This window comes from Tursiops truncatus, chromosome 19, assembly GCF_011762595.2.
Source record: "Tursiops truncatus isolate mTurTru1 chromosome 19, mTurTru1.mat.Y, whole genome shotgun sequence".
Lineage (NCBI taxonomy): Eukaryota > Metazoa > Chordata > Mammalia > Artiodactyla > Delphinidae > Tursiops > Tursiops truncatus.
This window is the reverse complement of record NC_047052.1, coordinates 26,652,247-26,672,022: the sequence shown is the minus strand read 5'-3', so window position 1 is coordinate 26,672,022 and position 19,776 is coordinate 26,652,247. Positions and strand designations below refer to the sequence as shown.

At 44.3% G+C, this 19,776-nt stretch overlaps 2 protein-coding genes across 2 annotated transcripts in view; one reads left to right on the top strand and one right to left on the bottom strand.

The window, feature by feature from the left end:
• The window catches only part of CFAP263 (cilia and flagella associated protein 263), a 30,694-nt gene extending 23,288 nt beyond the window's left edge, over positions 1-7,406 (top strand). Inside the window, exons 8-9 of the mRNA XM_019935738.2 lie at positions 5,335-5,490; positions 6,821-7,406. Coding sequence (XP_019791297.1) covers positions 5,335-5,490; positions 6,821-6,949 — 285 coding nt within the window. The 3' untranslated portion in view covers positions 6,950-7,406. The remainder of the gene's footprint in view (positions 1-5,334; positions 5,491-6,820) is intronic.
• On the bottom strand, positions 7,352-19,379 carry PRSS54 (serine protease 54). The gene is given in 6 exon segments (XM_004322783.4): positions 7,352-7,897; positions 11,267-11,398; positions 11,991-12,249; positions 16,650-16,821; positions 19,183-19,231; positions 19,233-19,379. Coding segments are annotated over 6 exon segments (1,227 nt in total). The 5' UTR covers positions 19,302-19,379.
• Between the last annotated feature and the right edge of the window lie 397 nt (positions 19,380-19,776).

Here is a 19,776-nt window from a genome sequence, read left to right as displayed (position 1 = left end):
GTTGAGAGCTCTTTCAGTCAGGTTCTGTGTTCCTCTGGTATATCCCCATTTTTGTGGGTGGTTATTGTTGTTGTATGTGTTTTGTTTTGAGCACCTCTTTCCTTTCTGGAACTAGAAGATGCTCCAGGCTCTTCTTGTATATTTCCTGCCCCAGTCCTAGAATTAGCCATTTCTCCAAGGAGTCTTGGGTCTTTTTATTTGATTAATATTGGAAACCAAGATCTGGGTGTGCTTGCTCATTGCTTTCTTGCATTTTTGAAAGATAGTTTTGCTGGGTGTAAGATTCTTTGTTGACAGTTTTTTTTTTTTTTTTCCTTTTCAGCACTTAGAATATGTCATCCCACTGCCTTTGGGCCTCCATTTTGTTTCTGATGAGAAGTCAGCAATTAATCTTATTGGGCTTCCCTTGTATGTGATGAATTATTTTCTCTTGCTGCTTTCAATATATTCTCTTTGCCTTGTCAGTCAACATTTTGGGTACAAAGTATCTGGGCATGGATTTCTTTGCACTAATCCTACTTGGAGTTCGTTGAAGTTTGTGGATGTGGGAAGTTTTCATGTGTGTTGGTGCACTTAGGGGTGTTCCACATTTCTCCAAGACTTCTTTCTTCTTTTTTCTCTGTGTTCTTCATATTGCATAATCTCTATCAACTTACCTTAAGTTAACTAATTATTTCTTCTCTTGGCTTAAATGTACTGTTGATCCCCTCTAGTGAATTTTTCATTCCATTTGGAAAGACTCCAGATTTTCTATTTGGTTCTTCTTTTTATTTTTTAAATAATTTAAATAATTTCTACCTCTTTATTGATATTCTCTGATAAGACACTATCATCATATATTCTTTTAATTCTTTAAACATGGTTTCCTTTCGTTTTTTGAACATCTTTATAATAGTTGCTTTGAAGACTTTGCTAAGTCCGCCATCTGGATTCTCCGAAAGGCAGTTTATGTTGCCTGCTTTTTTCCCTGTGTGGGTCACACTTCCTTGTTTCTTTCCTATTTCATAATTTTTGTTGAATACTGGACTTTTTAGATAATATACTTTAGCATCACCAGATACTGATCTTGGTCTTGTCATTGTTTTTGCTTGTTGTGTACTAATTTGGCTGGACTAATTCAGTAAAGTCTATTTCTCCTGCTGTTAGTAGCCTCTGATGTGGCTCCCCAGAGGGTACAGCCTTGATCATGGATACAATCTCCCTGACAACCAGGGTGATTTCAGCTTAGTTCTCTTTGACTCCTCCATCTTCCAGCTAAACTTCTTGCCAGTCTACCTCTATTGGTGTCACACCTAGCTGTTAGCCTCTATTAATTACTAGCTAATTGCTCTATTGCTTTAACACCCTGAGACGTGAATTGTTCCACATTCTGATCTAATTACAGTCAGACCCTGTCACAGGGGCGAAGTGTTGCCAGTCATTGAGGCTTGCTCTAACCCCATAAGGCTCTTAATTGTCTCTTTCTCTGGTTAAGTTAAACATCTAGCTAATCTGCTTTTTGCTTGTTGCTACTAATATGGAACTATCAGATTGATCTTAGTTGCTCACCCCAGAGATCTCCATTGTTTTCCACAAAGTCTTTAGCATGAACTCCCCACACTCTGATCCAAATAAGGTTCACCTTCTTAGGCAGCATTCCAGAGCTTTATATTTTACAGCCTCTCTCCTTGGGCAAAATTTCTGCACCATTGCACTGGAGCTGGGTGTGGGAACAGTGGCCTGTCTTTCCTGTAGTTTCACCCCTGCTCTACAAGTGGGGTGCTGCATAGGAACTGCAGTCCTGGGTCTTCTCAGCATATCCCTCATAGCTAGTACCTATTTTTTAATGCTTTAATTCTTGCTACTTCATTATATTTTATCTTAGGTATTCTGTAATCATCATTCTCACAAGAGTGTCCACTGATGGTTCTGGGTACATTTTTAGGTCTCCCCACTGTTGTATGTCATGCTAGACCGATAATAGATATGCACTGAACACTTCCTGACAAATTTTTGTTGCATTCTGAAAACAAGTTGATAAAAAAATAATTTTATTGGGTTAAAACAGCATTTCTCAAACCAGAAGGTGACAACCAGTCACCTGGGGATCTTGTTAAAAGCAGATTCTGATTGGATAGGTATGGGTGGCCTGAGGCTTTGCATGTTCACCCAATTCCCAGGTGATGCCAGTGTCACAGCAAGGAATCAAAATACAATACTAGATTAGGAAGATTCAACATCATAAAAAAGTTAGTTCTGTTTAAGTTGATCTGTGAAATAATAGTATTCCAATTAAAATAACAAGGAGATTTTTTTTTAATTTTATTTATTTATTTTGGCTGCACTGGGTCTTAATTGCAGCATTCCAGATCCTCAGTCATGGCATGCGGGATCTTTTTAAGTCATGGCACACGGGCTTCTTAGCTGCGGCATGCAGACTTCTTGGTTGCGGCACGTGGACTCTCAGTTGCGGCACGCAAACACCTAGTTGCAGAATGCACGCAGGATCTAGTTCCCTGACCAGGGATTGAACCCAGGCCTCCTGCATTGGGAGCGTGGAGTCCTACCCACTGGACCAACAGGGAAGTCCCACAAGGAGATTTTTTTAAAGGCTTAAGTAAACTGACTCAAAAATTCTTTTGGAAGAATAAATAAGAATATCCACAAAATTCTTAATAAGGAGGAGACTAGCCTTACTAGATACTGAAACGTGTTATGAAGTTACAGTATTTAAAACAAGTCCATGAATAGATGGGAAGATAGAAGAAAAAAACGTAAGCCATATGATGAACTCTAATACAGACCATATATGATATGTATATGATCAAGTTTCTGATAGTTTTGATATTGATACATTTAGTTTGTGATAAAGGTGGCATTGCAATGAGAGACAACAGATTATTCAATAAATGATTTGCAATGACTGGGTAGCCATTTAGGAAAAAATTAATTTGGAACTATATGTAATAGCAAAATTAATCCAGGCGTATCAGAGATTTAAATGTTAACAATAAAACCATTAAAGTCCTGAACTTATATAGTGGGAACATTTTTATTGTAATCTTGGAATATGGAAGACTTTTAAAATGTGAAAGCTATAAGCCATGAAATCAATAAAGTCAGCTATATAAAAATAAAAAATTTTCTGCATGGCAAAAACCATCATAAGCGAAGCCCAAAGATAAGTAACTGGAAAAATATTGTATTTAATATCAGAAGGAGCTAATTTTCTTAAAAGATAAATGTCTTATAAATTAACAAGAAAAATCTAACAAAAAATAGGAAAAAACTGGGCCAAAGATTTAAACAGAAAAGCTAAAAAATCTCAAACATATGAAAAATGTTCCTCTTTGCTCATAAGGAACAGAAAATAAAAGCTATAATGAGGTACCATTTTCCCTCTGTTAGATTGACAAAGATGAAAAAGTAAGATTGTGTTGCGAGAATGGAGAAAACAGGCAGTCTCAAACATTGCTGCAGAAGTATAATGGGCTTCACCATTATAAGAGAAGGCAAGTTAGCACCATTTACCGTACATACACATATGCTTAGGGCAGGGTTTCTCAACCTAGACCCTACTGACGTTTCGGGTCAGATAATTCTTCGTTGTGGGGGCCATCCTGTGCTTTGCAGGGTGTTTAGCAGCATCCCTGGCCTCCACCTACCCTATGCCAGTAGCACTCCCCTAATTGTGACACACAAAAATGTCTCCAGACATTGCCAGATGTCTCCTGGGGGCAAAATAGCTTCTGGTTGAGAACCACTGCCTTAGAATAAGCAATTTCACTTTCAGTAGCTTATCCTACTGATATATTGTACTTGCATTTTTACAAAATGATGTATACCCAGAAAATTTGTAAGCACAGCACTGCTTGTTGTAATAGCAAGAGATGGAGAAGCTCAGTGACTGTTGGTGGGGACCTGTTAAAGTATAGTACATCCATACAATGGAAAATTATGAAGCTGTTAAAAAGAATGAATAAATTCTTTATGTGTTGATACAGAAGAATCTTCAATATGTATTGAGTGGAAAGAAAAAGTTGGATGAATGAAAGTGAATAGAATTGGCTACTCTTTGGGTCAGAAAGGTAAACATATATGTTTGTATGGACATAGATTTCTAGAAGGATGCATGAAACCTAAAAATAGTGTATGCTTCTTGGAAGGGGACCTGTGTGGCTGGGGACAGGGGTGGGTTGGGAGCTTGTCACTGTGTACTTCTATACCATTTGAATTGAATGTATTGCCTATTCAAAACAATTGTTAAAAGGACAATGCTAATTCAAAAAGCCACTCAGAAGAAAAAGACTAGTTAATTTTACTGTATAATGATTTTTGAAAATGAAATGTAAAAAGACAGAGTCCTCAAAAAATTGAATAATCATATGATCCAGCAAGTTGTCTTCCAGGTATATACCCAAAATAATTGAAAGCATGAACTTGAACAACAGGTATTTGTATACCCATGTTTGTAGCAGCATTATTTACAATAGCCAAAATGTAGAAGCAACTCAAGTGTCCATCGCCAGATGAGTGAATAACCAAAGTGAGTTGTATATGCATATAATAGAATATATTGTTTTATTTATATTATTTTAAGGATGAATATTATTCATCCTTAAAAAGGAAAGAAATTTTGACATGCTACAACATGGATGAACCCTGAAGACATTTATGCTAAGTGAAATTAGCCAGTCACAAAAGGACAAATATTGTATGATTCCACTTATATGAGGTACCTAGAGTAGTCACATTCATGGAGACAGAAAATAGAATGGTAGTTGCCAGGGCCTGTGGGGAGGGGGTTTGGGGAGTTAGTGTTTAATGGGTACAGACGTTCAGTTGGGGCAGATGAAAAAATTCTGGAGATGGCTGGTGATAAAGGTTGCAAAACAATGTGAATTGTTCTGTGAATGCCACAGAACTGTACACTTAAAAACGGTTAAAATGGGAAAATTTATGTTATGTGTATTCTGCCAAAAAAAAAGGCAGGAAAATGAATTGAAATTGATCTAATCAAAGTATACTTAAATATATAATTTTTCCAAAGCAAAAAAAGCCCCTAAACAATCAAAAGTAAAGCATATTCCTTAATAGAGGAAGGAAGGGAGGAAGGAAGAAAGGAAGGAAGGGAGGGTAAAAGACTGTTTTAGACTTTACTTAATGTTTCTAAACTGGACGAAAATGTCACGATCTGTAAAGAAAAAGAATCTTGTGATTTCACCCACTCCTTTGAAAATGTAAACATTATTTTTAGAACTACATTGAAACTGGGGAGAGATGCCAGGGCCAGTAAGTCCCAGGAGGCTAGAACTGCCAGGGAGCCCCACGTTTAATTGGTCCTTCCCAACACAGGACCAGGCCAAGGCCATGGCTCTGAACAAACAGCTCCGGAAGCAGCTGTCTGAGTTCCGAGTGCCACAGGTGATGATGTACGTCCGGGAGAAGATCCGAAACAGTGACCTGGAGAAAGCCATCGGGATGTGGGAGAGGAAAGTGGAGATTGCAGAGGTGAGTTACAGGAAGTCCCAAGACCCACGATATCTTATGGCCCTCACATTTTTGTTTAGGATTTTGTTTGCTGAGGTAAGAATACAGGATTTTAGACACGTAATACCTGTGAGAAATCTCAGCCGTTGCTTCGACTCTTACACCAAAATAAAGACGGCTTCTTTTTTTTTTTCTTCCTTAAAGTTCCTTTTTCTTGTTAGGGACAGTCTTTTCAGGTTATCAGGAAGAGACTCTAGTAATGGTGTGTTTTTAGTTGCTTGTTTTCTTATTGATCTCTGGAAGCTTCTGAATCCCTCTCCCAACCATTGATAATTTAGTGATTGCTATTTTATACACGGAGAAGCCAGTTTTTAAAAATTGAGATAATAATGGATTTTTTTTAAGATGTTGGGGGTAGGAGTTTATTAATTAATTAATTTATTTTTGCTGTGTTGGGTCTTGGTTTCTGTGCGAGGGCTTTCTCTAGTTGTGGCAAGCAGGGGCCACTCTTCATCGCAGTGCACGGGCCTCTCACTATCGCGGCCTCTCTTGTTGCGGAGCACAGGCTCCGGACGCGCAGGCTCAGTAGTTGTGGCTCATGGGCCTTAGTTGCTCCATGGCATGTGGGATCCTCCCAGACCAGGGCTCGAACCCGTGTCCCCTGCATGAGCAGGCAGATTCTCAACCACTGCGCCACCAGGGAAGCCCAATAATGGATTTTAATATCACTCAGAACCCGATTCCATGCATTTACATATTTGCCATGGGTTTTTGATGTTGACTAACCCCATAGCCTTTTCATATGGTACAGTGTGCACAGAAGCACCCTTGCCCCTTGTAAGCCATGGAAGAGAAAAAGGAAAAGTGCAAATGATAGGCTGGCATCAAAAAAAAAGGAAAGCACCAAGACTGCCACAGACCAGGTTGCACACTGAGGGCACTTAAGACATCCTTAGGGTAGCTTAAAAACCCAGTCAGGTCACTTGGGAAACTTGGCATTCTCACATCTAGACCCCAGCTCCATTTTCCACAGTGCGTTTACCTGCCCTTCCAGTGGTCACTTGGCAGCAGGAAAGTAAATTAGGATCCATACTTGGGCCCATCACATCTGGGGCTAAGAAGTAACAAAGAAGTACAGAAGGAACCTGCAACTTCTCACTTTATGGAACAGAGACAAGCTCTAGAAGAGTCTTCTGGATGCCCCAAGGTGGCCTGCGTCCGCCGCACGCATGCAGACACTGCCCCATATACGAGGTCATCCATACCATCACAGGGCTAGATGCGGTAGAATAGGCACAATCCGTTTGTCCCAAATGACCTTCTTCCTCCTCCCCCTTTCTCCCTTTTGCAGATGTCCTTAAAAGGCTACCGCAAGGCTTGGAATAAAATGAAAATCACCAATGAGCAGTTGCAGGCAATTTGCCCCCTGGGAAATAGCCAGAGGGAGGCGACGGCTGCCGACCAAAAAGTGATCCATTAAAGTAATCAGCTCCTCTCTAGTCATGGGGTCCTCTCACTGTTCCCTGTGCTGGCTGGTGTCCCCAATTCTCCAGCCAGGCTGCTGGTCACCTCCCAGGCCACATCGGTCCCCGGGGAGTGTTTTCACAGCCTGACTCCGGGAACCATAAACACTGAAAGAACCACAGGGCACTCTAATGGTTTGACACTTGTTAGCCCACGTTTAGTTCACAAGCACACATGAAAATGACCTTCCTGCATGTGAGAGTGGGACAGAGGAGGGAGACCCCCCCCCCAGTCTGTACTGTGGGGCCTGTCCGTGGCAGCCCAGCTGTGCAACTCTCAAAAAGAGACACCAAAGCAGCGTGGTGAATGCCTGGCACTCAGCATTCTGAGCTTACTCTTCCATTTGGAAGGTTAGCTCCTAGACTAAGATACCATTACCAAAGAAAACAAGCACAAAGAAAAATAAGATAATTTCTTGGGGCTGATGTAACCTGTTCTGGCCCAATAGAGACCTGCCCTCCCCAACCTCCCCACCGTTGTCATCATAGTACGTGGGTTGGATGACCACCTCAGACTTGTCTGACTCCCTCAGACCCTTTTCCCTAAAGTCTAGACTCACTGGAGTGCCATTTGCCATTTGTGACCATGAATGCATGGTGGCCCTTTTTTGTCCTTGGAAGTGTGGTTGGGACTGTCCAACCTGGCTCAGCCCAGCATGTTTTTTCTGTGTCACAGCATCACATGATGAGTGGCTGGGGAAAGGAATCAGGTTTTTCCAGTGGTGGAAGGAAGACAGGGGAGGGCTGGTCTTCTTGGTCTTGGATGTGATCCAGTTGCTGTAGTCTTCCACCTTGATGTACAGGAACAGGCCAGGGCATTTCTCACCACCTTGAGACAGGATTCCTCTCAGCACCCACAGATTCAATTCCTTCAGCTCACACATCATTGGGTTTCCTGGGTCCCCCTGTGACAAAGGACAGAAAGCTTCAGGTCTTAGAAAAACTTGTTTTCTTTTTTAATATGTCCCTGTGCAATTTACTATCTTCTAGAAAAGTTTTACACTGGTTCTCACTGGAAATGGGGTAAGTTATAGGATAATATTTCCAATCTAGGCCACCTCCACCACAAATTCCAACAAGATGACCTTTCCTTTCATTATACAAATTATCTGTAGGCTCCTGCAGTTTGCCTGTAGCTTCCTGGATCCCATTTCATTTTCTTGCCCCTTTCCAGTACTTTGAATAAATCCTCCCTCTCTTTTGGTTTCTCACTCCTCAAATGTTATTTTGTTCCTTTCTGGCCTGGAATGCTCCCGTTTTTCCTTCTCTTCCCTATTTTGTTTCCATCCTTCGTTTAAGCTGCTTGCACCTACCCACAGTCCTGCTAGGGTCAGTCAGACTTGCAGGAAGCACACGCTGCCGGGCTGGGTTCACAGCTTTTCCAACCTGGCAGCTGCCTGCTAGTGCACCTCTCAGGAGCAGTCCTCTGGGCCCCGGGAGTTCTGCCACACAGACCTTATCTCCCTTCAGGTGAGTGGGTAGGAGCCCAGCACACTTGGCTGGACATGTGACCCTAACAGGTTAGCTAATTCTCTGAGCTAAAGTGGGGACACGGTTAGTGCCCGTAACACCGGCAGAGCTCCTGGCACAGTGCCTGACATACGGGATGCACTCAGTTAACAATTAGCTGCTATTACCCTGCTGTGCAGAAAAGGCCATCATTTTTAATGTGAAAAACTGAGAAATGTGGGAAAAGCAACAGGACAGCTACTAGGTATAATTTACCTTACCTGTCCTCCACCCTACCCCCCGCCCCCAGGCCTCCTCTTAAGGGAATACCTGCCCCCCAGCACCAGCCTGTGGTCCATCTTGATCCAAGAGGGAGTTTATCATCAAAGGCTGGCCAGCCACCTTTGACCTATGTGACCTGCCAGGCGAGACAGGCTGGGTGATCACAGTTTGCTCTCACTGTGTGGACTGAGGCACGGAGGGAGGGGGCTTGCAGCTGACAATGGGAAACAATCTGAACAGACTCAACAGTGAGAATTCAACAGGCAAAACAGTGGTCACCTCAGCCCCTGCCCATTCCCAGGCCTGGATGTTGGAGCTTTCTTGGGTTCCTACACACATGCAGCCTCTTTCACTAAACCCTCCTTTTTCTGAGGAGGCCACACCAGAACAGAAATGCAGGCAAATGGGAGAAGCAAAGAACACTTCTGCAAGCAGGGCCATGGGAGGCATGCTCTGCAAGGCTGCCATAATGCCCTGGTTGTCCCACAGCTGCACACACACGAGGATGACATTCCAGACTTCGCTCTGTGCTTCTCATTAGATGGAAGGGGGTGCTTGAGTGTGGAACTCTTTGATTTTTTCAGTTTCTCACATTCTACTGTTTGCATCCCATGCTGCCAAACAGCAGAGGGCGGAGATTTCATCCCTGAGCTCTGGCTGGTCCTCCTAGGACTGGTGAACTGGCTCTCATCTGCCCCTCATTGTGTCTTCCTGGGGCCCAGAGGCTCTCTGGCCAAGGATGGAGTGGTCTCCCCGCCGTTCACCAGTCCCACTCCCAATTTGCTTTAACTGTGCTTTTACAGCTTGAGGAAGAAAAAGAATGCCATTCAGGATGAATAGTTTTGACAAATGACTGTGCGGTCAACATCCCTGGCTATTGTGTGGTTTTGCAAGTTGCTGTTCCACTTGGGTGTAGAATAAGCTGCTGTTTCTATTCCCCGTGACGTGTAAGGCCGAGACTTCTGAAGCTCAAGCAACGGAGACAAAAAGCACCAGGCGCTCCAGCCCCACCTCATCTCCCAGGGGAGCGACCCCCTTTCATTGCGTGATCCTCAACCTTGACATTCCAGCAAAAGCCCTAACAGTTGTGGGAACAAAGGAGGGGTGAGTTCAGAGCTATTCTACTTTTGCTGGGTTTCTGAGGACCCGTTAGGGCAGACACTGAACCTGGGTAACTTATTCTACATGTGAGAAGTGTGGCTTTGAGGACCTCTGGACACTAGAACACATTTCCTAGGAAGGATCCTAGGTAGACAAGGCAACTTTTTTTTTTTTTTTTGCAAGCACAATTCTCTTAAAAAACAAAGGACTGTCTACAGGTGTGCTACAGTTAAAAACCAATCTGACCTTTGTGGGTGGTTTAAAGAGGTGATCATTTAGAGGGTAAGCAGCTTACCATATTCCAGTGAATTTAAGATGCTCTTAAAAGTTAGCATCTTTGAAATGGGATGTGTCTTTTAATCAGTAGATTCCAGAGTTTCAGTGGCAGCGTTTTTACTTTCTAAGTGTTACATAAAATAATGGTGCATTCTGCACCTGACAGCATCCTGGATTTGATGAAGTGTGGTACTAGGTTGATGGAGTGGCTGATGGCAGGATTTTGTTAAGTAGCTACGTCTTCTACTGTATTTTAACACATTCTCTAATTTAAGAAGCTTCTACAATCCTCCGCCTGGAAGAGAGCCCAGGACAATGTAGGCACTTGATAAATGTTGAGCCAACTTTAGAAGGGCAAACTTATTTCCTGATGAAAGGCAGTCCGTCATGCTTTTGCAATAAAATGACTTTGAGAAAGAATTGTCCGCACATATGTATTTTTTCCTTTTTCTCTAAAAAACTTTCCCTAGATCCTCTGGAAAAAAAATTTCCCCATCAGGGAATCCTGAAGGTTACTTCGAGAAATGTGGTTGATCAGTGTCTTGGACAATTTTAGAGTGGAGGAGGGAAACTCTGCCTGGAAATCTGGCAGACCTGAGTTCTCGCCTCTAAGATTTATTAACTCTGTGGCCCTGGTAAGCCACACTTTTTCCAGATACAGATATGAGGGGGCCTGGACAGGTGTTTGTGAATTCTGCACAGTTTCCTGAGGCAGTAGGACAGCCACACCTGGACAGCCCACATTCAGCTAGAGGGCAGGGCTTCTTACAGGGAAAAAGAAACCCAGTAATTGATGAACAATAGCATCAGGCTGGGTTCCAAAGAAGCCGAATACAGCGAGCCCACGCTGTAGGCGTGCTCAGCGTATATCTGCACGTGTGGTTTGGACTCACTCTTTCAAACTTTTAGCTAATGAAAAAACATGTGACTTAGCCATGCTTTGTCATGTCACACTGAAAACAGTGACTGGTTAATCCATTCGGCAGATTGTTATTGAGCACTTGCTACCTGCCAAGTGCTGTTCGCCCTGGAGACGTCCATGAATCCCAGGTGACAGTCCCTGCCCTCACGGAGCTCACAATCCAGCGAGGGGGAGTCCTGAGGCTCCCCATGAAGTGACCACTGCTTACTCTCAGCCTGTAGCTTCTGTTCCACCACGTTCTTACCAAGCAGACGGCATCAGTTTCCATCTCTATGTGATTGCCACATCCTGTTTTCTCGATTTTGTTTAAGGGACACAAGTCGATGTCCTTCACGGAGATTTTCCTCAGGATACTCATTGTCATGTGATTTCCTGTCTGGACAACAGAGAGCCCGAGAATTATTCACAAGAAGACGTCCCCCAAGTCAACGCAACTACAACTCACATATCCAGATGGGAGTGAGTAGGAAATGTTCTGGTAAACCCCCTTTTCCTCACAGAAATCCGAACCTGTGTCTCAGTTTTTACTGAAAACTACCTTTGCTTTGAACTTGAATGTGAAAATAGGCAGAGAAAATGTTCACATCTACATCTACAGAGAATGAATGCATTTCCTTGTTTGTTTCCCAAAAATAAAAGAAAACAAGGATGGCTCATACAAGAGGACTGTCAGCTCTGGTTCAGGGAATAATGTCCCCTGGCCCTTCGGTAACCTTGCACTCATTTCAGGCTGCTTGCTGCCCAAGTACTTCCAATTTTGGTGTAGGAATAGAAGAAAAGGGACCAGACGTAAGAATGGCCTCAAGAGGGCAAGCGCTGGGAATCTTGACGGATTAACTGAGGGTTCCAGCCCAACTCTAGAACCTCAGGCCACCTGAGTTATTGAGCTAAGCCCTAGAATGGTTCATCCCAGTCACCCCCACTGCTAGCACACACACAGCCTCCTCTAGGAGAAGAAAGGCATTAACTGCAGATGTGGGATTCCATCCTGCCACCCAGCAGTTCTGCAAGGCTGGTAGCATATGCAACTTTCTGCCGAGGAAGCAGATGGGCTGGACCAGGTTGTTGAACTGCATCGCCGTGTCTGTCTTCAGGAGGGCTATGTTATTTTCCATTGTTTTATTATCAAAGTCCTCATGGACGATGATGGTGTTCACTGGATATTCTTTGTGAGCGATCAGTTTTGCATCCATCTTAGCTATACCAACTATAGCAACAGCGTCCTTCCTGGAGAGAGAGCAAGGTAATCTTGAGAAGCCAAGAAAGTTTTCCAGAAATAAGACTTGTGTCTACAGTGTGGAAGCGTACTCCATATCCTAGGGAAAGCTCAATACAGAATGCTCAACACTGAGACATACCCTTGTCAGCTCCCAGCCGGAAACAGATGGCACACTCAAATAAGGTAAACTGAGGAAAGTTTAATAAAGGGACTCTTTACAAAGGTCTCGCAGGACGTAGGGAAATCACAGAGACTAGTGCAGTATGCTGGGTTCCGGGTGGCATATGCAGCCTTCTGCTGAGGTAACAACAGGGTGTTGGTGGGAGGGAGTGGTCAGACAGAGCCATGGGGAGTGGGTCCCTTGGCTGGAGGAGGCATCCAGTCTGCAGTACCTGTCAGGGGAATACCTGACCTCACTTCCTTCCTCCCTCTGATCTCTTCCCAGTGCTCCCTTTGGCCAAACCCAACTGGAGCCCAGAAGGCAAGAGCGCCCATTGGTGTAACCCACACAGGTCAGCCTCCTGGCACCCAGCAGAATGGAAAAGAGTAGAGAGTGGGTCTGGAGGGGCAAATGGGAGAGATCCAGCATGGCTAGTAAAGTTGCTGGACTTCAGTGACAAAGAAGGAATCCTTGGGCATCCACACAAAACAGATTAAGTCATCTTAAGTTTGTCCTCTGATTTATTGTCTAAGCTGGGGGACTTGTGGGAGTGAAAGGGGATGCTAACAATAGGATAACAGGTGTAAACCAGGCCTCTCCCGGGGAATACTGGGATGTGTGATCTCCCACCTACAGAGGAAAAAATCAGAATGGCTTCAGACTTCTCCACAGCAAGATTTAATACCAGAAGCTGAGGTGCGGTGGGGGTGAGAATGCCTGTTAAGTCTTCAAACGGAAGCAGGGCAGCACAACATTTCTGAATATGTAAAACTCGAGGAAATATGGTTCTTGGGAGCCCTTTAAGAAACTACTTGGAGGGACTTCCCTGGCAGTCCAGTAGTTAGGACTCTGCACTTCCACTGCAGGGGGCACACATTCAATTCCTGGTCAGGGAACTAAGATCCCACATGCTGTGCAACGTGGCCAAAAAAAAAAAAAAACTACTTGAAGACAAATTTTAACCAATTCTAGTGTTGAATGGAAAAAATCCAGCAAAGTGATGGTCAGTAAGTGTGGAATTCGTTATAATATGGGTCTAAAATTAAAACAAAAGAGAAACTTTTAAAGTTATAGATAGGAGTAGTGATGTAAACCAGCGGAGGTAGGTATATACACCAATTTTCTCATCTTTTATGGAAGTCTAAACTATAATTTATTTATAGCTAATATGTGAAATAACAGGGGTGTACAAATATATATATATATATGAATCAAGGTAAAGATTAAAGTACATAAATAAGCTATTAAAATTGTGTGGTCATGAAGAATGAGGGAAGAAGTGAAAAGACAGGAATTCTGGCATCAGCCACAGTAGAATCTATAGAGGACTATCCAGAGAGAAACAAGATTTGTGTGTCTTCCATGAAATTATAATTCTAAGATGACCAGGAGAACACAACTTCAAACTTTCCAAATTTGTCAGAAGAGACATACAAAACAAAGCCATATAATGAAGAGAAAAACAGCAAGCAATAAAAACAGAAGAGTCCAAAATAAAAACAAAAAGCAGGAGCTTCATTCTGAACACCAGAGCAGAAGAGCATGCAACAAGACAAAGAAAGGCCTTTCATGATGATAAGGAATTCAGTCTGCAGTGAAGAGTTCACTTATAAATATCTGCAGCAAGTGATACAATGTTCATGAATTAAATTCCAGGAAATAGGAGGAGGAAAAGCCAGAAATTTGTAATTCACCTCAGTCAGCCTAGGATAGATCAAGTAGACTCCCTGCCCTAATTTTATATATTAAATTGTACTCCAAGGACAGAAAATGAGCTCTTTAATTTACCTGTGGAAAATATTCATACAGACCACATAGTAGACCCCAAAGATAACATCAGCAAATTCCTTAATAGATCACCATGCAGTCTAACTCAAACTTAAATCATGTTAAAATACAAAACAAAACACCCTATTACCTGGATATTTTTAAATGGTCTTTAATAAAACCCAGAGTCAGAGAGGAAATCAAAACCAAAACAGCAGACCAGATAGAAAATAGCAATAATGAAAACACTACATAGACAACGGAACCTCTCTGGAGGGCTGGTTGGCAACAGCTATCAAGATTTAGTCCAGTTTTTCCACTCTTAGGTTATTCGTGCAACAGTATACTTCCATGTATGTGAAATAATGTGTGTCCAAGTATATCTACTGCAGCATTTTTTGCTACTAGTGAAAGATTGGAAACAACCCAAATTTCCATTATTAGAGGACCGTGTAGTTATGGTACATCCATATGGGATACTGGGCAGCTAACTGATGCATATAATGAGGTAACTTTCTATGTATCGATAAGAAAGGATCACCCAACATTCATGACAGAGTGAAAAAAGCTAAGAGTGGAATAATGTATATGGTGTGTTACTGATTGTGTTGGTGGGTGTTATGGATTGAATTGTGTCCCCCCATATTCATAGGTGAAGCCCTAACCCCCAGTGTGAATGTGTTGGGAGATAGGGCCTTAAAGGAGGTAATTAAGGTTAAATGAGTCCATAGGGTGGGGCCCTAATCCAACAGGACTGGTGTCCTTATAAGAAGAAGAGACAGCAAGAATGTGTGCACACAGAGGAAAGGCCATAGGAGAACACAAGGAGAAGGTGGCCGTCCACACACCAAGGAGTGTCCTTGGGAGAAACCAACCCTGCTGACACCTTGATCTTGGACTTCCAGGCCTCTGGAACGGTAAGAAATAAATTTCTATTGTCTAAGCCACCCTGTCTGTAGTATTTCATTGTGGCAGCCCCAGCAGATTAATACAGGGGAGAAAGAAAATTCTCTCTCTGTCAATAGATATGAGTCAATATAGATAGACCTATAGGTATGTAGATATCCATGAGTGCATGGAGTGTTTCAGGAAGAACACCCAAGAAACTGGTGACAGAAATGGCTCAAGGGAGGGAAATGATGACTGAAGGGCAGGGAAGGGGAGGAGCTGATTTTCATTATACACCCTTTGATTCCTCATGAACATCACAGTATTACATGTATTTTCATTTAAATACATGTATTTTTAATTAAAAAATACAAATCATATGTTAAAAAATTCAGCAATTGTACAATATCTCATCAAGGGTTTACACTATAATGTATTTGGCCAGTTATAGTAATTATATTCTCTCTCCCCACACTCTATATGTGTATATATAATATATAATGTATAAATAGTATATAATATATAGTATATATACTATGAATTATATAATATACTATATATTTATAAATTATAATATAGTATGTATACTATATTATGTACTGTATAATATATACTATATATAGTATATATCACATACAATATATATCTATATAATATATTGAATAGATGGATCTATATGTAATTGTATATAGAAGTTATATACTGTGTATCATATATAATATATTATAAACTATAAAATAGTAACTATATCATAATTTACTTATCCATGATAATCAGACATTACACTTCCAGTGTTTTGTGTGTAATTAATCATCCTATGAACAACTTGTGCATAAAACTTTTCCAGTGGTTGAAATTATTTCCTTAATGTTGATACCCAAAAGTGAAATCATTGGGTCAGAAAGTGAGACGTTTTATCAAAAAAAGTTATTCCTTTAATAGCATGTATAGGCTTTTTTTCTTCTTCTGGTTTAAGAAAATGCCCATTTACTGTAAACAATTTGGAGAATACAGAGAAGTTCAAAGAAGAAAACAAATCACATGCATTCTGAGCACCCAGAGATGGGCACTCTTCAGGTGTTTGCGGATTTCCTTCAAGTCTTTTCTCTACGTGCATGTGTTTGTGGCAGTCACGTTGTTAAGGCCTGAGGTAAGTGTGTTAAGGTAAGGGCTCCTATCAATTCAGTTAAACAAGATAAGCAATAGGAACCTCTAGTAGCAAGAGTCAGTGCCTCTCCAATAAAGATGTTTTAAAAAAATTTTTTTTAAAGTGTCTAAAAATAAAAGTCAGTGCCTTTGTGATTGTAATAAAATGGGAACAAATATCCTTCCTGTAGAAGATGGAGAAACAATCGTTTCACTTTGCAGTTGTGCAGCTGGCAGTCCTCACAGCAGAGGAGACACAGACTGCGCCAACCTTGGCAACTGGTGACTTCAGGAGCCCCAAACTCACAGTGAGCACTGCGCTGGTAAAAAGCCCTGTTGCCCTGTCACTGGGCATCCACCTTCCAGGCCTCCCCAAGCTGAGCAGGAAACAGAGCCCCCCCACTCCGCCTCGGTGGGCTGTGTAGACTCCAAAGGAGGGGTACTGGCCTGTTTTGAAAGGCGGATGCGATGCTGAGGATCCAGAACTCACTGAGGATGCTGCCGAAAGCCAGGTGGGTGTACTGGACATCCTGCAGCGACACCACCCATGGGAACTCCTCGTCTTCGACCAAACCCTCCTCGGAAGTTTCCACGGTGTTGCTTTTCTGGATGCCGCAAGCTGCAGGGGGTTGTGCAGGGGCCTCACTGCTGGGGCAAAGAGCTGGAGGCCTGGGGCTGCCGCCACCGCACCAGACCCCAGGACCCGCTCGCACTTCCGCTGGTTCCCCACTTTTTCTGGCTCTCTGTCCTGGTCACCACTAACTCTACCACCCACATTTATTTTCCTAGTGGGTCTTCTTCCCCATAAAAGGCCCTTGGTGGGTCTCCCTCCCTAGTCCATGTGCCCTGTCCCGATGAGTCCCCGTGCCTGGCCTCCTTAGTGGACCAGGGGTGCCCATCTCATCCTCGCCTATGCAGAGTGGAGTATAGGGATTCTCAAGCTGACTGAACATTTCATCCGCCTGCTGCCCGGCCCCTCCCAGACCCCTGGAGATGAGGCCTGGGCATTAATGTTTTCCAAAAGCTCCCCAGGGTATATTCGAATGTGTACTTGGGGTTGAGAACCACTAGTGTTTCAGGAAGTCCCTGGACACAGTGTCCCAAGTGCAGTTGGCCCCTATGTGTTGAGACCTGGGGAGAGCCACTCCTCTGTCTGGGCCTCAGTTTCCTTTTATGAGAGGTGGGGTAACACACGCCTCTCACAAGAGGAGAGTTGTGTCCCCATGGCTGATAATGCTAACCCCAGGGGACAATTCCATCTTTTCCCCATGTAAACCACTGCTCTGGTAGCCACTGCATGAGTACCCAGTGCTTTTTTCCTAAATCGGTGGCCCTGGGTTCTGTGTGTCACATGGTGGGTAGCACCAGCTGAAAAAGTCAGGTCATTGGTGGCTTCTTTTTCAGCCATTCATCCAACCGCACACGCAGCCCTGCTGAGTTAGGGGCTGGGCTGGCAGGGAAGGATTTCGGGATCCTGTCCCCGCCCCAGGGGAGGTCACAGTGCACAAGGGAGACAGACACATTGGAGAGTGGTAGCATTCAGAGAGACTTGTGACACAAGGGACAGTGCCCGGAGTATACAGAGGAGGGGGCATGGATTCTGCCCAGAACATGAAGTCTGGGAGGGCTTCCCCCAGGAGGTGACCTCTGAGGTGAACATCAATGACAGAGAGTTTCCAAACCATGACGCTGAAGTTGACTGAACATTCAGTATGGTCATTAAAAGACCACAGCAGACCTCCATTCTAGGGCGTCATGTGATCAAACATCTCTATGAGTTGACACTTGGAGTCTTTGCTGAAACAGTGACAAGAGCTGGTTGTTAGCAAGATGATGTCTGTAAGGTCACCAAGTGCTTCAGGATCACCAGAGACAAGAATTCCGTTTTTTTTTCCACAGGACATTGGCAATCTGTAGTGAACGAGGCACTAACCAACTCTTCCTAACGCACGAAGAACCTACAGGTTTGTGATGACTTTTGCTTTTTCAAAGCTCTAGCTGGCTGATTCATTCGTCCTTATAAAACTCTTGAACAGCCAGGATATAATGAGGAAATCTGCCTCAGAGATGAAATGGTTGCCCTGGGTCCCTTGCCTGAGGCTTTTTAAGAGAGGAGAGAGGCCCTGTCTGTGTTTTGTCTCCTTGGGCTGCAAGGAGACGGAGGAGGCCTGGAAGGTGGGACGGTCCTCTTGGCGTGTGTATGTGTGTGTGTGCGTGCACGGGAAGCCTCTCCTGTCCCCCATCTAACTCCAGGAAGACAGGAGGGAGCCAGCTGGGGTGGCAGAAGGTGGGGCAGAGCCTGCTTTAGTCAGGTGCCCCACTCCGTCTCCCCTTTCCAGGCCGGAATTTTAGTCCTGGGCAACCTGGGGGTCGGGGAGAGGACTGCAGCTGCCACTTCTGCCAACTGAGGCCAGGCAGCCTCTCAGACACCTGCCTATTCCCGGGCCGGGCCCTGCAACTGGGGGTCAGTTTAGAGGTAACAATAAGGTTTAAGGATAAAGGGTTTCATCGGAACAATACTGAAGTAGAAACACAGGGAAGGCCCGGTTGCCAAGTGCATAAGACGCACCTCGGGCCCCCACCCCGGCTCAGGAAGGATGTCTGCCACCTGACGGAGCGCAGGGAACGTGCCTCCGGAAGAGCAGGGCAGGGCTGTGAGTGGGGAGGCAGGCCTCACGCCAACCCACTCTGCGCAGGGACCTCTCCATAGCCTAAGGCTTGTCTCCCTAACCGTACTCTCACCAAGGACTAGGCCTGACATCAGGCTGCTGAAGCCGCAGTTTCCTACATCCACGCCACACGTCCCACTCTGTCCCTGGTTCCCACCACCAATGCAAGCTGCCCAGAGCAAAATGCCATGAATCACCTACCCCCTGAGTCCCTCTCTGGACATTAAGTACCATTTTCTCTTCCGGGATGATTCCCCCTGCCATGTCACACAATTCGCTAAAGTTGGGAAGGAAGAGAGAAGCACACTCACTGGCAGAAGCATGGGAGACGTAGAACAGCACCAAGAGCGTCCGTCTCATCACTTCCATCCCCAGAGAGAGCCGCAGCAGACACCATGGGCAGCTGTGAACACAGAACAGCCAAACGCATGGGGTTTTCCTCTCCTCCCCAAGGTGGTGATTTTCCCCCAGCGTCAGAGTCCCTGCCGCTATTCCTTTCCACTGACAAAACTTCCAAGACATGGGAAACATCCCTATTTTTTGGGTCCGTGCCGTAAAGAGGCAGGAGCCAGCTGCGCAGCCCCGCTCTTCAGCCGGCGACGCGTAAGACGGCCCAGCAAGAGAAGGTGGCCATGCCGGTCAGTTTTCTCCACAATCTGCAATCCAGGGCCTCCGGCTTTCCCACAGAGCTGGGTCTCAGAAAAGGGTCATCTTTCTTTTTTCTTTTTTTTTTTTTTTTTTGCGGTACGCGGGCCTCTCACTGCCGCGGCCTCTCCCGTTGCAGAGCACAGGCTCCGGACGCGCAGGCTCGGCGACCACGGCTCACGGGCCCAGCCGCTCCGCGGCAGGTGGGATCCTCCCAGACCGGGGCACGAACCCGTGTCCCCTGCATCGGCAGGCGGACT